This window comes from Pinus tabuliformis, chromosome Q, assembly GCF_031772625.1.
Source record: "Pinus tabuliformis cultivar Carrire ecotype Pingquan chromosome Q, CPIR1, whole genome shotgun sequence".
NCBI lineage: Eukaryota > Viridiplantae > Streptophyta > Pinopsida > Pinales > Pinaceae > Pinus > Pinus tabuliformis.
Window position 1 is genome coordinate 5,482,562 of NC_142296.1, and position 20,599 is coordinate 5,503,160.

General features: G+C 40.8%; 1 protein-coding gene across 2 annotated transcripts in view; it reads left to right on the forward strand.

The window, feature by feature from the left end:
* The first annotated feature begins 217 nt into the window (after positions 1 to 217).
* Positions 218 to 20,599, forward strand: part of LOC149217998 (PHD finger protein ING1-like) — a 280,739-nt gene continuing 260,357 nt past the window's right edge. Inside the window, exon 1 of one of the 2 annotated variants that reach the window (XM_089383720.1) lies at positions 218 to 417. In XM_089383720.1, coding sequence (XP_089239846.1) covers positions 390 to 417 — 28 coding nt within the window. In that variant the 5' untranslated portion in view covers positions 218 to 389. The remainder of the gene's footprint in view (positions 418 to 20,599) is intronic. The other variant, XM_089383718.1, reaches the window with a different exon arrangement.

Sequence of the window (20,599 nt, forward strand, 5' to 3'; positions counted from 1 at the left end):
AAAAACAACCAAAATAAAACCATGTAATTTTAAAAAATATTTAATAAAGTCATCTAAATTTTAAGAACAACCAAAAGTATATTCAGTAAAATCATGTAATTTTAAAAAATATTTAATTTTAATGGTACACCTAAAATACTACCATATTGTACACTTTTACAATTTAACCTTTATCCTTATTGCACGAAGTTTAAATAAATCCGTATAAATCTACCTAGGTGAACAAACTGATTAACTTTGGCTATGTCTAGACTGTATATTTGTTTATTAAGAATATAATGTTAGAAATTTCGATTTCCAGATCCCTGAGTCGGGTTCCACAATTATCGGAGGGCTTGAATCGCGATTGTCGTAGGTATATTGTCGAACAACATTTTTAAGCAACGGCCATGACGTTCATGGACGACTTCATCAACAGTAAGTTCTAGGTTTTGCATATATCTCTCAGTGTTGTTTATTTGCTCAATTTGCCAAAAATTTGGATAGGATCGTGTGCCGCGCCCGGTTTGTAGCCTCTAATATCCTAAGTTCACTTCTGGACATGTTAAGACCACGAAACTTAGATATTTTTTTCTTCTCCTAATTTCACTCCTGATCATGTTAAGAGCACGAAATTTAGAGAACTTTTTTCCGATGGTAGTTGAAAAATAATACCCCTTTTTGTATAGCTGGAATTTGTCTATCTTTAATTCATTCAGTACATCATTTGTTAGCGGCAAGAGCTTGTTAGGGTTTTCACTTCTCAGGGTTTCGTTGTTTGCCCGCGTGGGGTCTGATGTGTTTGGGTCGATTGACTCTTCTAAAGTTTAGAGGAATTTAGAGGAAGGACTTTGAGGGGAAAAAGTTAAAAAAAAGGGAAAAATAAAAATTTGATATCTGAAATAATTGACATGACATTGATCGAATTCTAGTGATGCATAACATTTTCGGGCCAATTTTAATACTTACGAAGTTTAAAGGAAACACTTTTAGGAAAAACAGAATTCCGGATAAAGATTGATATCTGAAACATTTGACATGCCTTGCATTGATTGAGTCCTAATGAAGGCCAGTTTCTGCGCTGGAACATGACAGTTTATGTCAGCACTAGCCTCTTTATCCGCCAAGTACACAGTGGACCAGAAAGCTGCACATTGCATGCTCGGATTGTTTTTCAACAAAAAACTAGGTAATGAAGCTTGTATAGAACATGATGCAAAGAGGGTGGAAAGACACTATGCTGCTTCAAAGCCAAACACACAGCGGCGCAGATTGCCACACACTGAATGCTCGAAATGCTCTTCAACGACAAGCTTGGGGGTGTAATAAAGAGGGTGCAAAGATGCTATGCTGCTTCAAGCTTTGCTGTAGGGTTACTGGGGAAAGCTTTTATCAATTATGACAACTTTTTGGAGTTTCATATTTGCAGGTCGCTATATGCCATGGGGAGTTGATAAACAACATGCATTTAAAGCAGAAAAAATTGCATTTGACATCCGCGAAATGTTTTGACGATGAAAGTTTCCAGCTAGAGAGTTCCGTGGCAGCCATGATAGGATTGAGGGAGATATGATTCTCAACAAAAGCTCCCTTGCAAATATTATCAGATCAACAAAGAGTGCAGGATTGGCATTTCGAAAGAGGCATTTGATAATCAAGAGATTAGATATCATCCAAGTTTTACGTACTAGAATTCCCTGCATACGACTTAAATTTTTTTAACCAGAAAAAGTATTTGTATTATATAATTCTGTGTTTGGTTCACAGCAAATACATCAGGGATTATAGAGCTAATTCATCAAAATATTCCAATTGTTTTCTTCTTTTCATTAGGAATACATGATTTTCCTGGGGATAGTATATTTGAGCAATAGAAAGAGAGGTTTTGTAGGTGAATACTTTACGAAACTGCGCCAACAAAAACAATTTACAACTCATAATGCTATTTTTTATGTATATTTTGTCCACCATTAGGGAATTACAGCAGGCTTGATTTGGCCATTAATCTTTAATTCACCTATTTTCAATTTAACCCCTCGTTACAATTCCAAGAGTGAACCCTCATTACTTACTGATTGTTTGAGTTGCCTCTTGCTGAGGGCTAGAGTTTCCTCCTTTTCTGGTGTTTCTATATCTTTTGAGTTTTTGATTTAGAATTGACTGAGTGCCCATTTCTTTATCTTTTTCTGTTTTCTCCAATCACACCCTCTGTTAGTCTTTTGACCTACCTTTCATTGGAGCCTCTCTAGTTCTTTGTTCTTCTTAGCGTCCGATTTCTCATTTGTTGATCTTGGAAAAGATGACCCCATCTTGGTGTGTTAAGGGGAGAGGAATTCCTCCTCCTCTGCAAAAGACTCCACAATCTGTTGTGCTAGCGTCAGAGCTTCTTCTAATGTCAACATATTTTCATCCATTTTTTTGGATATGGATCTGATACAAATTTTTGATCTTCTCTTGCATGGAGGGGTTATTTTGTGGAATTTCCTCTTGTTAATTCACCATATTTAATGCCTCATAGTTGTTACTATTTTCTTTCTTCCCTTTGTTGGTTCCTTCTCCACTTTCAGGATTGGTTTTTTTGGGGGAGGTTAGTCTTTCTTTTTATTCCCAGTCTGATTTGGTTGCTTTGGTCAATTGTTTTGTTGTTTTACTGGGCCTCTTCTGCCACTTTTTCGCCATTGCTATTGTTCTCCTTCTTCCCTTGTTTTTGTTGTTCCTTCTATTTTCTTTGCAACTTCTTGCAAAATGGCCATATTCATGGCATACTTTGCATTTGAATGGAAGCTAATTGTAGTCTACCCCTTGGATATGGGACCAATTGTCGAGATTGAGATTTATGGATGTCGGGAGTCCCTTATCCAGATCCACTTCCACGCAGATCCCGACACAAGAGAAAAGTCCCTGTTGTGGCTTGGGATGATTGATATACTTGCCAAGAACATTGCTAGTACTTTTGAAAGTGGTATCATTCTAACAATGCAATGATAAAAAGGGGAGTTTCACCCATACTGAGCTAAGTTGCACTGAAACAGATAAGGGAACGTCTACGGATACAACAAAGTTTTAAAAAATCCGGATATGATACAGCAAGGAAACGACACACACACACACACACACATACACACACACATATTGGACAAAATACAAATTTCATATTACCATTCATCTTTTAGAATCTAGATTCTATATTTAAAAATACATAATCATCATCATGAATTCAACATAAACAAATCATCATCATCAATTCAGCATAAACATTGTCATCATCATTAATGATTATTATAACATTCAACATATCATCAAGTTTCTGTTTCAACTTTCAAATTTCAATCATCAACTGACAACACCATCACCAAAATTAATAATGCACACTACATAGTGCAAATTACAAAATGAACTATGACTCGCTGTCTACTATCATATGACATATTATGGTATTCAATGTTCATTGTTCAAAAGTTTAAAACATCATCATAAATTACATTTACATATCATCAAATATGTCTTCATCCATGTAATTAAGATCCACATCAACATTTGAATCCTCTCTAGGAGTGGGAGCATTGCTGCGATGTCCACTTGAAGATGCAATTATTGGTGCCTCATCATCAAACAAAGTCATAGGAGACATTGTTAATTTTAGGTATGTTCTATGCTTAGAGCAATTTATTTCAATTTTCACAGTTAGCTCAATATATTTTCCAGATTAGCAATCACATCAGCATTGAAGTAAATTGCAGATAAAACATAAACATAAATCGCAGAAGACAAGCCAAGACAAGAGGACACAAGATGTGGCGCTAGCCAGGGACAAACCCCAATGTGGGGAAACCCTTGATCAATTCTTCTTATATGCTCTTCAATAGTTCAGCAGAGAGAGAGAGAGAGATAGTACATTTACAACATAAGTCAACACATTGACTTATCTAGACAAGAGCATAGATCATCTCTAAGAAGATGATACATGAGATCAGTTGAAGACATGCTACTTCAACTGATTCTCCAAGGTGACTCCTTCACCTATCATTGTGCTGCATCTCGTCATCACGTTGCACCTCACCGTGCTGTACCATGCTGCACCCATCATCACAACGCTGGACCTTATGACCATGCTGTACACATCGTACTGCTGCACCTTATGCTGCACTGCTGTACCTTGTGCCATTGCTGCACCATGCTGTCACCCATGTGCTTGCTGCACCATTGCTGCTTTGTGTACTTGCTGCACCAAGTACCATACTGCTGTCCCAATGTGTTTGCAGCACTATTATCGCTGCACCTTGTTGTTGTTGCTGTCCCATGTACCATACTATTGCAGCACCATGAACTTGCTGCACTAAATACAGTTGTCTCATGTACCATACCACTATGTACACCCACCATGTACTTGTTGTTGCTGCTGTCCTATTGTGCCACTGCTGCACAATGTCATAGCTGTCCTAATCATTGTGCTGTCCTAACATGCTGCTGTCCCAACATGCTACTGTCCCATCATTGTGCTGTCCAATGAGATTGCAGCACCATGTACCTTGTTGTCACATCGCTGTACCATTGTACCATTGCTGTCTTATTGTGCACTATATGCCATTGACCATTGCTGTCCCATTGCTGTACCATATGCGTCACCATGTTCCATTGTTGTCACATCGCTGTACCATTGTACCATTGCTGTTTAGGTGACAACAATAGGCTTCCATTAAGACAACAATCTATGACAATCAAAACAGCAGTTAGAGAACAACGTTAAGGATAGTTGGAGGTGGCTTCTTTACCTCAGCGTTTAAGTGTGAGAGCTCCATGACAGCGAGGGCATTACTTGTGTAGAACTTCTCTTCTAAGACAACGTTTAGGTACCATCTCCATTAGGCAGTGTAACAACTAAGATTAGGGCATCTCTCCTCCTTAGACCCGCGGCTAGGGTTTCTGCCTTCATTTCCATGGCTGCGTATTTAGGGCATCTCCATAACTGCGGTTAGGGTCACCCTTGGGACAATGTAGTAGATGGGGGCTTTCTTCCTTAACAACGTAGAGGACTAGGGTTGACTGTGTCATAGATCTAGGTCGTGTAGAGCTGCTAGGGCATCATCTAGGATTGCGTTTAGGGCATCCTTTTAGGACAATGTTTATCCCTTAGAGATTCTTCTTTCCACTAAAACCCAAAACAAATGGAGAAGAAGAAATCTCAAGAGAGTTGTGTGTACAAATGACTTGCAAGGCACTTGTATTTATACCAAAACGTGGAGCACAAGAGGGGGCAGTTTAGTTGCTGGCCGACCTTGACGAATTGTCCCATAACACAAATAAATTCATATCTCCATGAATACTTATCGAAATCGGATGATCTTTAGATCAATCCTACACCTCTCAATGAGAGGGATCCAAGAAAAATATCAGTTGCCATAAATAAGATGACCCACATGGAGTTTGGCCTTAGTTGCCAATTTTAACACTCCCTCTCAAGCTGGGGGAACTCCATCCGCTGATCCATTTGCCAGACTGTACTATCTCTGCTATCAATGCCCTGCACTGCTTTGCTGAGCTTTGCTCTACTGAACCATGAAGAAGAAGAATTGATCGAGAATGTCTCATACCATTCTCTACTGACCCGAAGTCAGTTTTATTGATCTGAGATCAATATCACAAGAGAGTGTCTCAAACCGCTCATACTGATCCCAGATCAGTTACATTGATCTCAGATCAATGGAGGTCATCCTAGCATAGGGAGTACTGTAGATACAACGTTGTGTCTATCGATAGTACTACTATGGTCCCTAACCCCATTTCCCTGCTCATTGGCTAGATGAGAGGTACTTCCCATGAGTCCCAGACTGCATGGGTAGGATGCCTCGACAGGAGAACCATTCATCCTGTCCCTAAGTCGCCTCGGGGTATCACAGGGGAAGGCTGAGCCATTCACCTTGTACACAACGCACCATTAGGGGAGGGTGAGTCGCCCTATGGTTGCGTGTTGCTCTAGTAGTACCCCAAGCCCCCCTAGAGCTTCCAGAGCTCAATGCATGCAACATGCAGGACCCTCATAAGAAGGTCTCTCAACGACTCCAAGTCGTTCGGGAAAGTCACAGATTTGACCTTTCCCCGGGGCTTTGACAGAATGTCTGTGACCTGTACATCAGTGTCAATGCGATAGAGCCTCCTTGCTCATCGACGTACCATATCCCAGATAAGGTAGTATCTGATGTCTATATACTGAAGCAGTGACAGAATACGAGATTCCTCAACAATCGAATCCCCACCTGGTTGACACAAAAGACCACAGTGGTATCCATCATGTGTACAAACAACTCACTGAAGAGCTCCTACAACTAGGCAGCTTCACACGAGGTCATACTCGTAGCTATGTATTCAGTCTCAATGGTGCTCAAAGCAACCGTCTTCTGCTTCCTGCTCATCCAAGATATCGAGCAGAACCCAAAGAGAATCAACACTCAGAAGTGCTCTTGAGATCCTCCACACTGCTTGCTAGTCAGCATTCGAATAATCATGCAGCTTCATATTCCAACAGTGTATCTCAATTCATGAGAGATTGTGCCCCAAAGATATCTCAGAAGATTCTTGGCACCAATCCAATGAGGCTCAACAATATATGAGCTCATCATGCTAACTGCAAAACATATTTCCGGACAGAAGTTCACCAAGAACATCAACGCGAATGAGTTTATGAAACTTAGAGGCATTTCTCAAATCTGGTTCGGCTTCACTACCATATAAATTCTGAAAGTTAAGATCCTCGAGGTAGTCACGGGCTTGCAGTTCACCATTCCTCATCTGGAATCCAACTCCCTCTTACCTCTACAAATGAGAGGGTCTGCACCTGTCAGAAATAGGTCGTCCTCAGAAGGTGCCGGTATGAGAGGTCTATCATCCACAACCTTCGAGCAATGTTTGGATCGGTTTCACTCCTAGTGAATCTCAGCTTCATCAGACAGCTATCAATCCTCTCTTACTATGCCCGGGGTGTTTTGCTTCAAGCCATAGAGGGCTTTCTTCCACCTGTACACATGAGATTCCCGATCATGAATCTCAAACTCCTCGGGTTGTTCCAAACCTGTGGACGTGCTACATGAGGGGAATGGTCCCCTTGTAAGATTTTCCTTCGGCACATCTCAGACATGTACCTTCGTGTTCTTCTTGAATTCAGGCATCCCTTTCACTGTCAGACTCACTTCGGGTAGGGCCCCATAAGTAGACCTTCGGTGTTATAGATGAGATATGTCAATTGACATGATCCCCAATGGACCAGCCTGTAACTTGATACAAATTGTCAACCCTGAACCCATGAGTAAAAGCATCTTTGAAAATTTTATTTTCAAACACGTACCTTTGCATCGACGAATGTCACTCTGAAACCTTTGACTTCCATCGCTAAAATGGACACCAGGTTCTTTTTGCGATCAGGTACGCAAAAGAGATCTTTGTAAATGAATCGAGTTACACTCATTCAATTGAGGGGTAACATTCCCTACACCCTTTCCGGGATAGGTGGTATCGACTCCAAGTATAATCCCACGATTGTTTCCATCTCTACCAAATTAGAGAAATCATCCTTCCATCTAATGAAGTGCCTTGAAGCACTACAATCAATAAGCCAGATTCCCACAGAATTTGAAGGAGAGGGCCAATACAAGATAACGCTTCTTTATCTTATCAGAAACAACATTTGATTCTTCATACCTGGGGTTCCTTGCTTTCTTTGAAGAGTCAGCCGTTTCCTTGATGACCTGCATTACCTGTCATTCCTCCGATCATTGAAGATGTCCCTGGAATGATTGTTATCTTCATCAAGAGATGTGTCCCTGCCATTCGAACACTCCTTCGCATAATGGCCGAACTTATTACAAACAAGGCATCTGTCTTTCTTTCCACCCTTAGATCCAGACTTCCCATTGAAGTGATCTTTAGGTGGGCCATCAAAAGCTTCCGCTGCACCATTCTGATAATATTCTCTACTTTGACTTCACCCTTGGCGAATTTGAAGAGGGAGGAGGGATGAGGAACCCATTGATCCTTTTGTTCTTTCCTAATTGTCTTCGGTGATTGCTCTTTCACTCTTGCTTGGGCTTTGTCTTCACCTCACCTCTGATACCATGTTAATTTTAGGTATGTTCTATGCTTAGAGCAATTTATTTCAATTTTCACAGTTAGCTCAATATCTTTTCCAGATTAGCAATCACATCAACATTAAAGTAAACTGCAGATAAAACATAAACATAAATCGCAAAAGACAAGCCAAGACAAGAGGACACAAGATGTGGTGCTAGCCAGGGACAAACCCCAATGTGGGGAAACCCTTGATCAATTCTTCTTATATGCTCTTCAATAGTTCAGCAGAGAGAGAGAGGGAGAGATAGTACATTTACAACAGAAGTCAACACATTGACTTATCTAGACAAGAGCATAGATCATCTCTAAGAAGATGATACATGAGATCAGTTGAAGACATGCTGCTTCAACTGATTCTCCAAGGTGACTCCTTCACCTATCATTGTGCTGCATCTCGTCATCATGCTGCACCTCACCGTGCTGCATCTCGTCATCATGCTGCACCTCACCGTGCTGCACCATGCTGTACCCATCATCACAATGCTGGACCTTATGACCATGCTGTACACATCATACTACTGCACCGCTGTCCCAGTGTTTAGCACTGCTGTACCTTGTGCCATTGCTGCACCATGCTGTCACCCATGTGCTTGCTGCACCATTGCTGCTTTGTGTACTTGCTGCACCAAGTACCATACTGCTGTCCCAATGTGCTTGCAACACTATTCTTGTTGCACCTTGTTGTTGTTGCTGTCCCATGTACCATACTATTGCAGCACCATGAACTTGCTGCACTAAATACAGTTGTCTCATGTACCATACCACTATGTACACCCACCATGTACTTCTTGTTGCTGCTGTCCTATTGTGCCGCTGCTGCACAATGTCATAACTGTCCTAATCATTGTGTGGTCCTAACATGCTGCTGTCCCAACATGCTACTGTCCCATCATTGTGCTGTCCAATGAGATTGCAACACCATGTACCTTGTTGTCACATTGCTGTACCATTGTACCATTGCTATCCCATTGTGCACTATATTCCATTGACCATTGCTGTCCCATTGATGTGGAAGCAACTCTGGTTCCACATTCCATAGTTTGGTGGGCCCAAATTTGTATTCGTCACTCTTGTGTGATAGAAGGCGAAGGTTGAATGAACATACACTCGTTTCTTAGCTTTCTTGGAGCCTAATATGTTTTGCTTCATCCATTTTCGAATGGATGAAGTGATATGTACTCCAGTTCCTCTCGAGTCTATGCTGAAGGGGAACTAGCAACCTGTGACAAGATCTTGATTGCCAATATTTGGATATGTGGAAGTTCCCCACCATAGTAGTTCCACTAATCAATTGGACTTAATATAGTCTTGTTTTGCATAGAATCAAGATCTGCATCCAAACCATTTGATCGCACAAAATGAACAAACTCTGAATGATTCTGAATCCCAATATCAGGATCTACAAATAGCTTTCTAAAAGCTTTCTTAAATCCTTTTGAGACTTCTAGGTCTTTGTTTGGTGTTGTTCTTTATGGATTACACAACAACTCTATAGAATAATATTTTAGATTCACTGCATAGGCCAAAAGGTGCAATGGGGTGGTCATCTTGTTTCACCTTTTGGTCAATATATCTTTTACTTCTTTGTAAAAGACTTCATTTGGGTCCTTCTCCTTGGCATTTATAACCACCCTTATCTTCTCTATCATGGAGTCAATGCCCTCATACACCTCTCCCAAATTAGGCATATCTGCGTCAAACATGCGTAGCAAATCCACAATTGGCTTAGTAAAAATTGACAGTAAGACTATGATATGAGAAGCAGAATGAGTTTCGACAACCTGCAAGTGCCAATGTTTCAATAAATTAAAAATAAAAATTGATTGAATACCTATTATGATTCACAAATCATGATTTATTTGAGAATCGAATTTTCTTTGTTGAATTTAGAGTCCTAGAGATTAGAATTTATGAAATAAACTATAAAGTTTAAGTATCTTAAGGAGCTCCAACTTCACAAATTCCATGTATATTCCTTGGGACATGTGGTGGTTTGTGACAAAGGCTTGAATTTCTTTTGCCTCTTTAAAATTAAGTTGAATTCACTCAATCTGCTTCCCCATCTTGCTCAACACGAGGTTCAATGAATTTACAACACAAGGGGTCCAAAAGATGTGTTGATATTTCCCTTCAATGATTAGGTTTGCTCCTCTACATACCTTTGCATTGTCAATTATTACCTGGACAACATTTTTTGGCCCCACCATTCAATTGCTTCAATCAAGATGTCAACAATGAATTGAGAATCTTTTAGCTGCCTCTTTGTTAAAATTGGCAACTAGGGCCAAATTCCTAGGACAGCGCATATGATGGAGATGATTATAGCATTGGATTCCTCTTTTCGAGACTTACAATTTTGATATAAAGTTCATCTCATTTTGACAAGCAGAAATGGAATTTTGAATTTATTCTTTCTCATGGTCAAATTGTCAAGGTCGGCTTGAGTCAAACGTAGGCTCATGAAGCCCAATGGATGTGTCTCCTCACCCTCAACAAATTGTATAAATAGGAGTGATCCTTCTCTCATTTGGACATGACTCATCTGATCACATCATCTTCTCTCTCCTCTCTTGATTGGTTTGTACAACTTGGAGGCTCTCTTCTTCGCACGTGTGGAAGGAAGGCAGATTTCTAGATTGGTTTTGGAGGCCGAAAATTTCAAGTTTAGGGCATGCGTTGACCAACAATATTTGACCAGTGTTGACTTTTGTTCTGGGGGCAAAATTCTGATTTTTGTAGGACGTATTCTTTGGCACAAATTTTGAGGTGATTGGGCACTATTTGACCGAGTTAATTGTTGCGTTGACTTTTTGGTTTGACCGTAGAATTACAATAGACTTTGACTGGGTTGACTGAGCTTGTTTTGGGTTGACTTTGACCCTCTTTGGAGGCTGCATTCTTTTGCTGTTGACTGAGCTGATTGGAGGATGTTTTGGGGTAGCTTTGACCACCATTGACTTTCTAGTTAGGGTTGCATTGACTGCGGATTTGGCAGATTTGTTTGGGGCATATATTTTTGCTGAACTATTGAAGAATAATAAGAATATTTGATCAAAGGGTTTCCCCACATTGGGGTTTGTCCCTGGCATCCGCCACATCTTGTGTCCTCTTGTCTTGGCTTGTCTTTTGCATATGTTTTTATGTTCTATCTGCATTTTCTGTCAATGTGTATAAGTTAATGTGATTGCTACTGAAGATAATTGGATATTGTCATTGGGCTGATAAGAAACATTGAAGTAAATTATGCTAATGTATAGAACATACCATTGTTATCTAAAATTAACATGGTACTAGATTTCAGGGGAAGACAAAGCCCAAACAAGAGTGAAGCAATGCAATCACGTAGGGAAGCTGTTGGACAAGGACTTGGAACTAGTCCCAATGACGACTACATCTTTCTTCAAATCCGAGGACAAGCTTAAGGACAAATCCGACTATCATGCATGGAAGATGACTTTATATTTGACATTAGAAAAAAATGGTGCCATGGACTATGTGAAAGGAAGAATAGCAAATCCTCCTTCAAATGCATTCGTTGTTGCACAAACTAAGTACAAGAAAGGTGAGGTTAAAGCTAAGAAGATTATTGTTGATTCCACTCATAAGCCTTTGTTTGCCTATATTTATGATTTGGAAACATCTAAGGAGATGTATGAAAAGCTGGTTGGGATATTCAAAGTTAATAATGCAAATCAAGTTCTCTTTCTCAAGAACAAGTTGAAAAGCAAAAGATGGATAGAGGAGAATCCATCCAATCCTACTTCATGAGGATTATCGAGATCAAGAATGATCTCCTATCTATTGGAGAAGTCACTGGTGACTGGGAGATTCCTCTTATTGCACTCGGGGGCCTTACAAGAGATTGAGATGTGTTCAACACTACTATCCTCAACAATGATAGGGTTCCGGGATTTGATGAACTATTGGCTAGACGCACTCAAGAAGAAATAAGGATGATGGAAAGAGACAAGCCCTCAAATGGAAACAATCCTACCGCCTTCTCCGCTCATTCTAAGAGAAGGAACAATGCTGGTCTAAGGAATTGAGGACAAGGGTTCAAGCCGAGATTCAAAGAAGGAAGGACAGGAAGTTGCTTCAATTGCAACAGGTTTGGCCACTTCGCTAGAGAGTGTCCTCATAAGAAGGATACTCCAAGAGATGATGACAACAATAACAACAACTTCAAGGGCAATGACAATCAAAAGAACAACAGGTTCAACAACAAAGGAAAGATGAATGTTCTCGCTCCTCGAAATGGAAATGGTCGTCCTCCCAAGAAGTCGAGAAACTCCAGGTATGAAGAAGTTAATGTTGTAAAGCAAAAAGCATTCTATCTTATTTCTGCCCTCTCCATCGCTTCTCCTTCGGATACATTGGATCATTGGTTGATTGATAGTGGTGCCTTAAGGCACTTCATTAGGTACAAAGAAGCTCTCTCAAACTTGGTTGAAAAAAAGACGAATATGGAGATTATACTTGGGGATAATGCCACTTATCCCGTGAAAGGAATTGGGACTGGTACTCTTCACTTAAATCAAGGTCAAGCCCTCCACTTACAAGAAGTACTATATGTACTTGATTTGAAAAAGAACTTAGTTTCTATTTCTGCGATGGAAGACAAAGGTTTTAAGGTGACATTCTATGATGGGAAGGTTCGTGTTTGGCAAAGGAACCCAAGAGATGCATTCACTCTTGGATTTAGGGTTGAAGGTCTCTATCAGGTTGGGGGAAGTCCGTTGGAAGCAATGACTTGTGATACTTCTCTTAAATCTGAATTATGGCATCGAAGATTTGCTCACCTTCATTTGCAAGGAAGATGGTCACAGGGATGCTCGAAATCAACTTAAATCATGAAGGTGTTTGTTAGGGATGTGAAGCTGGAAAACATACAAGGGGACCATTCCCCTCAAGTGAGACTCAGACCACTGATATCTTTCAATTGGTCCATTACCATCTATCAGGTATGTTCCCTGTGACATCTTTGGGTGGATATTTGTATTATGCTATTTTTGTAGATGACTTCTCTCGCAAAACATGGATCTATTCCTTAATGAAGGATGAAGTATTCAAATGGTTCCGCTCCTTCAAAGCCTTGGTCGAGAATCAAATAGGGAAGAAGATCAAAAGATTGAGGACGGATAATGGAACCGAATATAGTCAAATGAATTCAAAGACTATTGTAGAGAAGTTGGCATTAAGAGGGAAACTACTACTGCATATACTCCTGAACAAAATGGTGTTGCCGAAAGGAAGAACTATCATAGAGGCCACCCGTGCTATGCTTCATGATCAAGGTCTTCCAAAGTTCTTATGGGGACAAGCTGCCAACACCACTGTGTATGTCCAAAACCGATGCCCACATCAAACTTTGGACTTCAAGACACCCAAAGAAGTATTCGCTGGTAAGAAACCTGATGTTTCTCATTTTAGAATTCTTGGTTGTCCCATTATTTTCATGTGCCGAAAGAGAAAAGAAACAAACTAGATGCTTATGGGAAGAAAGGAACATTTGTGGGCTACAGTGAAACTTCAAGGCATATAGAATCTATGTGCTTGGTCAAAGAGAAGTGGAATTAAGTCATGATGTCACTTTCGATGAGATTCTGCTCTTAGAAAGATTCGAGATCTTCCTATTCCTAGGAAGGACAATGACAACGCTGATACAAAAAAGTAGGATGAACTTCCGTCCGATGAACCGATGCTCGATGTGGAAGGTTCAATGGATCCCATTGATCCACCTCCTAGTGAGCCCTCTACTTCAAGAAAAAAACCATTGTGGCTCAAAGATACTCTTGAAGATGTTGAGAAACATTTGCACGGAGGGGGAAATTTCGTGAAAGAATAGGTACCAAGGGTACTTAGCTTCCATGAGTACCATTGTACAATCTGAGCCTTGTACATTCGAAGAAGCCGTGAATCAACAGGTTTGGAAGGATGCGATGAACGAGGAGTATGAGTTGATCATGAAGAATAATGTCTGGGATGTGGTTCCTAGACCCAAGGACAAGTCCGTGGTCACTTTGAAATGGCACAAGATCAAACATGGAGATGATAGGAGTGCTGAGAAATTCAAGGCTAGATTTGTAGCTCGAGGCTTCTCTCAAAAGGAAGGAGTAGACTATGATGAGATATTTGCCCTAGTTGCCCGATATACCACCATTCGTTCGATTATAGACCTTGCTGCCTCGCAAGGATGGAACCTACACTAGATGGATGTCAAAATTGCCTTCTTCTTGCATGGTTCACTTAAGGAGGAAGTGTATGTGGAACAACCCGAGGGTTTCGAGGTTAAAGATCATGAGACACATGTATGCAGGTTGAAGAAAGCCCTTTATGGGTTGAAGCAAGCCCCCAGGGCTTGGTATGAGAGGATCGATAGCTATCTTATGAAACTCGGATTTACATGAAGCGATGTTGACCTAAACCTATACTTCAAGGTTGAAAAGGACATACCTCTCATTTTGGTCCTTTATGTGGATGGTCTCTTTCTGACAGGTGATGACCCTCTCATTCATCAATGCAAGAGGGAGTTGGCTTCCGAGTTCAAGATGAAGGACTTAAGACTGATGCATTATTTCCTAGGGTTGGAGGTCTGGCAAAAGCCAGGTGAGATTTTCCTTTCTCAAGGAAAATATATTGTGAAGCTACTTGAGAGATGTGGGACGGTGGACTGCAAGTTCATGACTACTTCGACGGAACTCTACTTTAGGAAGCTATGTGGAACTGTTACTGGGCTCGGATTGGCGAACCCTACCAAGTATCGTCAATTTGTGGGGGCCCTAATGTTTTTGGTCAACTACTGTCTTGACATATGCTTCGTTGTGAACACATTGAGTCAATATATGGTCAAGCCTCTTCACATTCAGTGGATTGTTGCCAAGAATCTCTTGAGATATCTCCGGGGCACAATCCACTATGCACTGAGATACATTGTTGGGAATTTGAGGCTACATGGATATACAGACGCTGACCGGGCTAGCAGTGCGGTGGATCGTAAGAGCACGTTTGGGTGTTTCTTCTTTTTGGGGTCTGCTTCTATATCTTGGATGAGCAGCAAGCAGAAATTGGTTGCACTAAGCATCGCCGAGGCCGAATACATTGCCGCGAGTATGGCCCGTTGTGAGGCAGTTTGGTTGAGGAAGCTCTTTAGTGAGCTATTTGAGCACGTGCTAGATACCACCATGATCTTTTGCGACAACCAGAGTGGGATTCGTCTATTAGAGAATCTCGTGTTCCATGACCACTCTAAGCACATTGATATCAGGTACCACTTTATCCGGGATATGGTACAACGGGCGACAATTAGGCTCCATCACATCAGGACAGATGAAAAGGTTGCAGACATTCTCACGAAGCCTTTAGGGAAGGTCAAATTCTTAACCTTCTGAGAAAGACTTGGAGTCGTGGAACGACCCTGCTATGAGGGTCCCGTATGAGTTGGACACAGAACTCTAGGAGCTCTTGGTGGCTTGGGGTGCTTCTTGGAGCTAGCTATGAGCAACCATAGGGTGAGTGGTTCACCGTCCCCTAGTGGTGCGTTGAATATAGGGTGAGTGGTTCACCTTCCCCTACCTGGACACATGCATGTAGGGTGAGTGGTTCACCTTCCCCTATGATTGACTTATGGATAGGATGAGTGGTTCACCTTCTCCTATGGCATATGAGCAGGATGAGTGGTTCACCTTCCCCTACCTGGACACATGCATGTAGGGTGAGTGGTTCACCTTCCCCTATGATTGACATATGCATAGGATGAGTGGTTCACCTTCTCCTATGGCATATGAGCAAGATGAGTGGTTCACCTTCTCTTGCTGATGCCTCGACACACATCCTACCCATAAAGTCCGGGACTCATGGGAAGTACCTCTCCTTTGGCGAATGAGTTGGGAAAAGATGGTTAGGGACCATAGCACTACCGATGGACGCATTGTGTACTATCGTACTCCCTATGACTAGGATGCATGGTGTTCAACAACTTGATCTGGGATCAAGGACTAACTTTTGTCAGTGGAGAGTGGTATGATCTTATGACTCACTCTCGATCACTTCTTCTTCATTATTACTTCATGGTTCAGTAGAGCAGAGCAGAGCAGGACGGTGACAGGGATGGTACAGGATGACAGGTTGGCATGATGATGACAGTTTGATTGGCAGGTGGAATTCTCCCTAGTTGAGAGGGAGTGTTAAAATTGGCAACTAGGGCCAAATTCCACCTTAGGACAACTCATATGATGGAGATGATTATTGCATTGGATTCCTCTTTTCGAGAGGTACAATTTTGATATAAAGATCATCTCATTTTGACAAGCAGAAATGGAATTTTGAATTTATTCTTTCTCATGGTCAAATTGTTGAGGTCGGCTTTAGTCAAATGTAGGCTCATGAAGCCCAATGGATGTGTCTCCTCACCCTCAACGAATTGTATAAATAGGAGTGACCCTTCTCTCATTTGGACATCACTCATCTCATCACATCATCTTCTCTCTCCTCTCTTGATTGGTTCGTACAACTTGGAGGCTCTCTTCTTCGCATGTGTGGAAGGAAGGTAGATTTCTGGACTGGTTTTGGAGGTTGAAAATTTCAGGTCTAGGGCATGCGTTGACCAACAGTGTTTGACCAGCGTCGACTTCTGTTTTGGGGGCAAAATTTCAATTTATGTAGGACGTATTCTTTGGCATGGATTTCGAGGTGATTGGGGAATGTTTGACGAAGTTGATTGTTGCATTGATTTTCTGGTTTGATCACAGAATTACAACAGACTTTGATTGGGTTGACTGAGCTTGTTTTGGGTTGACTTTGACAACTATTTGGAGGCCGCATTCTTCTGCTGTTGACTAAGCTAATTGGAGGACGTTTTGGGGCATCTTTGACCATTGTTGACTTTCTGGTTAGGGTTGCATTGGTTGCTGATTTGACTTCTGATTTGGCAGATTTGTTTTGGGCATATATTTCTGCTAAACTATTGAAGAATAATAAGAAGATCCGATCAAAGGATTTCCCCACATTGGGGTTTGCCCCTGGCATCCGCAACATCTTGTGTCCTCTTGTCTTGGCTTGTCTTCTGCATATGTTTTTATGTTCTACCTGCATCTATTGTCAATGTGTATAAGTTAATGTGATTGCTACTGAAGATAATTGGAAATTGTCATTGGGATGATAAGAAACATTGAAGTAAATTGTGTTAAAGCATAGAACTGATCCAGGAGGATCTCGTCAGATCAATTACACAGGTTCAGTTTTGTCATTAGCATTCAGTGTCTGGTGTCGTCAGCTTCGACAGTGATGTTTATGGTTCAGGTTGTCCGGTAATGTATATGGTTTTCATGGTGATATGGTTTGATACCTGGTTGTTGACATGTTGGTTTTCGTCAGTTCCGCCAGGATTTGATCGTCAAAATGGGTTTGTCGACTGCCTCGCAAGTTTTGGTGTCGACGGGTTTTGTCGTCATGTGATGTCGTCGCAAATGTAGCTTTGTGACGAAGATGTATGTGTGGGTTTGAATGTCACTTTGTGACAATTGGTTGTAAATGGGTTTTTTGATGACTAAAATCTAAAACCTAAGTCCTAGCCCTAAAAAAGCTATGGTACAAATCAAATGTATTTTTAATACATTAATCCTAAGTCCTAAACCCTATCAAACCATGTTACATTACAAACTATGTATTAATACATTCCAAACCATGTAAAAAAACCTAAGTTACAAAAACCTAGACATATAAATCTAAGTCTACATAACCCTCGGACCTTTGTAAAACTAATGCAAAACATTAATAAACATTATAAAACATATAATAGTCCCTAAACCGTGCGGGTATGGAGACCGCGGCGGAGATAGTGTCATGTGAGTGGTCGTGGCAGTCGGGGTTACAAACAGCGGAGATGTTAGAGCCTTAACCATCACGGAATTGGAAACCGTGACCATGTGAACAGCTCACCTTCAGAACCGCCGGAGTGGATTACTGCCTGGATAACCGCGTCGGGAATAATGCCACATGCAGTTCGATTGACCGCAACCGTCGGGCTTAACCTGCAAGGTGGCGGCTTGTGACAAGACTGCAGCTGAACCACCTGTTCACATGCGGGCGGTCAACCAACTCCGCGCCGTTAGTAAACCGCCATCGGATATATTTGTTATATGGTGTATTTTGGGTTCTTTTTGTAATTAAGTTTTGGATATTTTAATACACCTAAGGTGCCTAATGTCACAAAGTGACATAATATCTTCAACTAAACCCTAAATTTAACCCCTAAAGTCAGCAGTTCATTCCTAAACTTGGAGGAAGAATTTCGAATGCATCTAGGAGGTTATAAGAGGCAGTTTTACTCATTGAAGAGGGGATAGAGTGGTTTTGAAGTTTTGTGTGCAGATTCTGGAGGTTAGAGGTTGTTTTGTTTTCAGTGTAACAGGAGCATCCAGAGTCGGAATTGGGAACCGTGACAGGCATTGGAAAGCTGGTTCAGAGAGCTTTCTTATGACAGTGACCAGAAGTGCCTGCGTGCACATTCAGTTTGGTCAATTTGCTGTGTAATCAACCTCTTCGGAATCAATCCTAATAAAGCGGTCACCCATCTTGAAAGCGGACTTGGAGACGTAGTCCATCAGGGACGAACTCCGTAATCAATCTTGCTGTCTGGTATCGTTGTGTATTTGCTGTTTTCACTTTTGTTTTATATCTTACTTATGTTTTATCAACTGTCATAAAGTCTTTCTTCTCAAGCAGTTCTCTCGGTTTCAACAATTTAAGTTAACATTCATTTCACTGTGGGCATAATCAATTCTACTTCAGTTTTAACATATGATCATTTCAGATCAAGAACATACCATTGTTATCTAAAATTAACACTCTCACAATCCAATGCCTTAAAAAACATTTTCCCCTTTGGACTCTGAGCAATCACATTGATCAAAGGCCTATTCCTTTGATCTTTCTATCCATCAGAAATGATGGACACCCCTGAAATGCACCATGAATTACGAAATGGGGTTTAATTTAGCCTCCAAATCTAACTTCTTAGCAGTCAACAATGTAGTTTGAACCTTCTCATATGCAGGGCTCTTGTACCCTTTTGGGGCTTCATTCACTACTCTAATCATCTTTGCCCTGTAGGGAGATTGCACAAGGTTGAAGGGAAGGCCATGTGCATAAAAGCATTGACCTATAGCTGCGTTTTTCTTCTCCCAAGCATCATCATTAAAACTCTTTTCAAGCGGTCCCAAATTAGACCGCTTTGAACCAAGGCTGCCAATTCCATAAGAGGGAAGTGGAGGCTTTGATGAAGATGCTCCTAACCTGGTTGGTTGTTTGAATTGAGAATTTGCCTCGTTTGCTTTTTCTTGTACTTTCTGATATTTTGCAATTTTGTCCTTGCTTAAACCTTTTCCCTTTGTTCCATTCTCTTTAGGTGGTTCAGTGCACATTCAAATCTCAGTGTTTCTTAATGCAAGTATGATCCCTTAAACTGCTTTTGACACTCATTGCAAACTCATACCAATGATCCCCCTCCTTGGAATATCCTTACAACAATTACATATTTCCAAAGTGGTGACTTTGGATCAACTTTAGGGGCTGATTCAATTGCTTGTTCCTCACTACGAATGGATGAACTTGAAGATGCCATGAATGGGATGTTTCTAGTAACTTAGCAATGGAATGTATCATGGCAAGAGCACCTGTAGAATTTATATTCAAGAACTAATATTGAAGTTTAATTTGTAATCTGTCTCAAGTGTGTCCAATGAAGCATGTTCTAGGTTACAAATAAATTTCAAGTCTAAGTTAAAACATGTGTAAGTAAAGTGTTTGGACTTGTGTCAAATTTGAATTTAAATCATCTAAATGCAAATTTCTAAGCTATATAATAGAAAAGGAGTTAATACAAATGGGAAGCACTGGATTCTTGGTGGAGTTTAGAGACAAACGGTGGGATTAAGAGGATCAGTGATCAGGAATTCATCTCAAAACTGATTTCAGATGTCTTCAACTTGGTGGGTGATCTGCCAAAAAAAAAGGTATGTTCTTTTGAAATAATAGAAGAATAGACAATGCTTTAATAGCAGTAAGGTTGGAGTCTAGACAAGTGTTTTGGTAGTGGCTCCTCCATCAATGACAATGTTGACTCCTTTATTCTCAAAGGGGCTGGTTAAGATCATTGGCACATCTCTCTCAGTGAATTGAGGAGCTAGTTTAGGTCACTGGCCCCATCTCTGTAGTGGATAAAGATTCTGAAGCGAGTGCAAACCAGTGCAGGGAGTATTTGTGTGAATCACTGGTCAATATACAACAAAACAATTGATTGAAACCAACAAATGAGTGATAATGCCAAGATCACAGTGCAACAGAATGTTCAAGCGAACTGTAGCAGAGGGTGCACAGTAAATAAATCCATTACTTCAGTTAGTGGGAGTGCCATATTAAAGAATGGAAAAGTCCCATTAATTCCTTATTTTAACAAGCTTAGACTAAATCAGAATATTCAATGCTGGGAATGCACAAAATA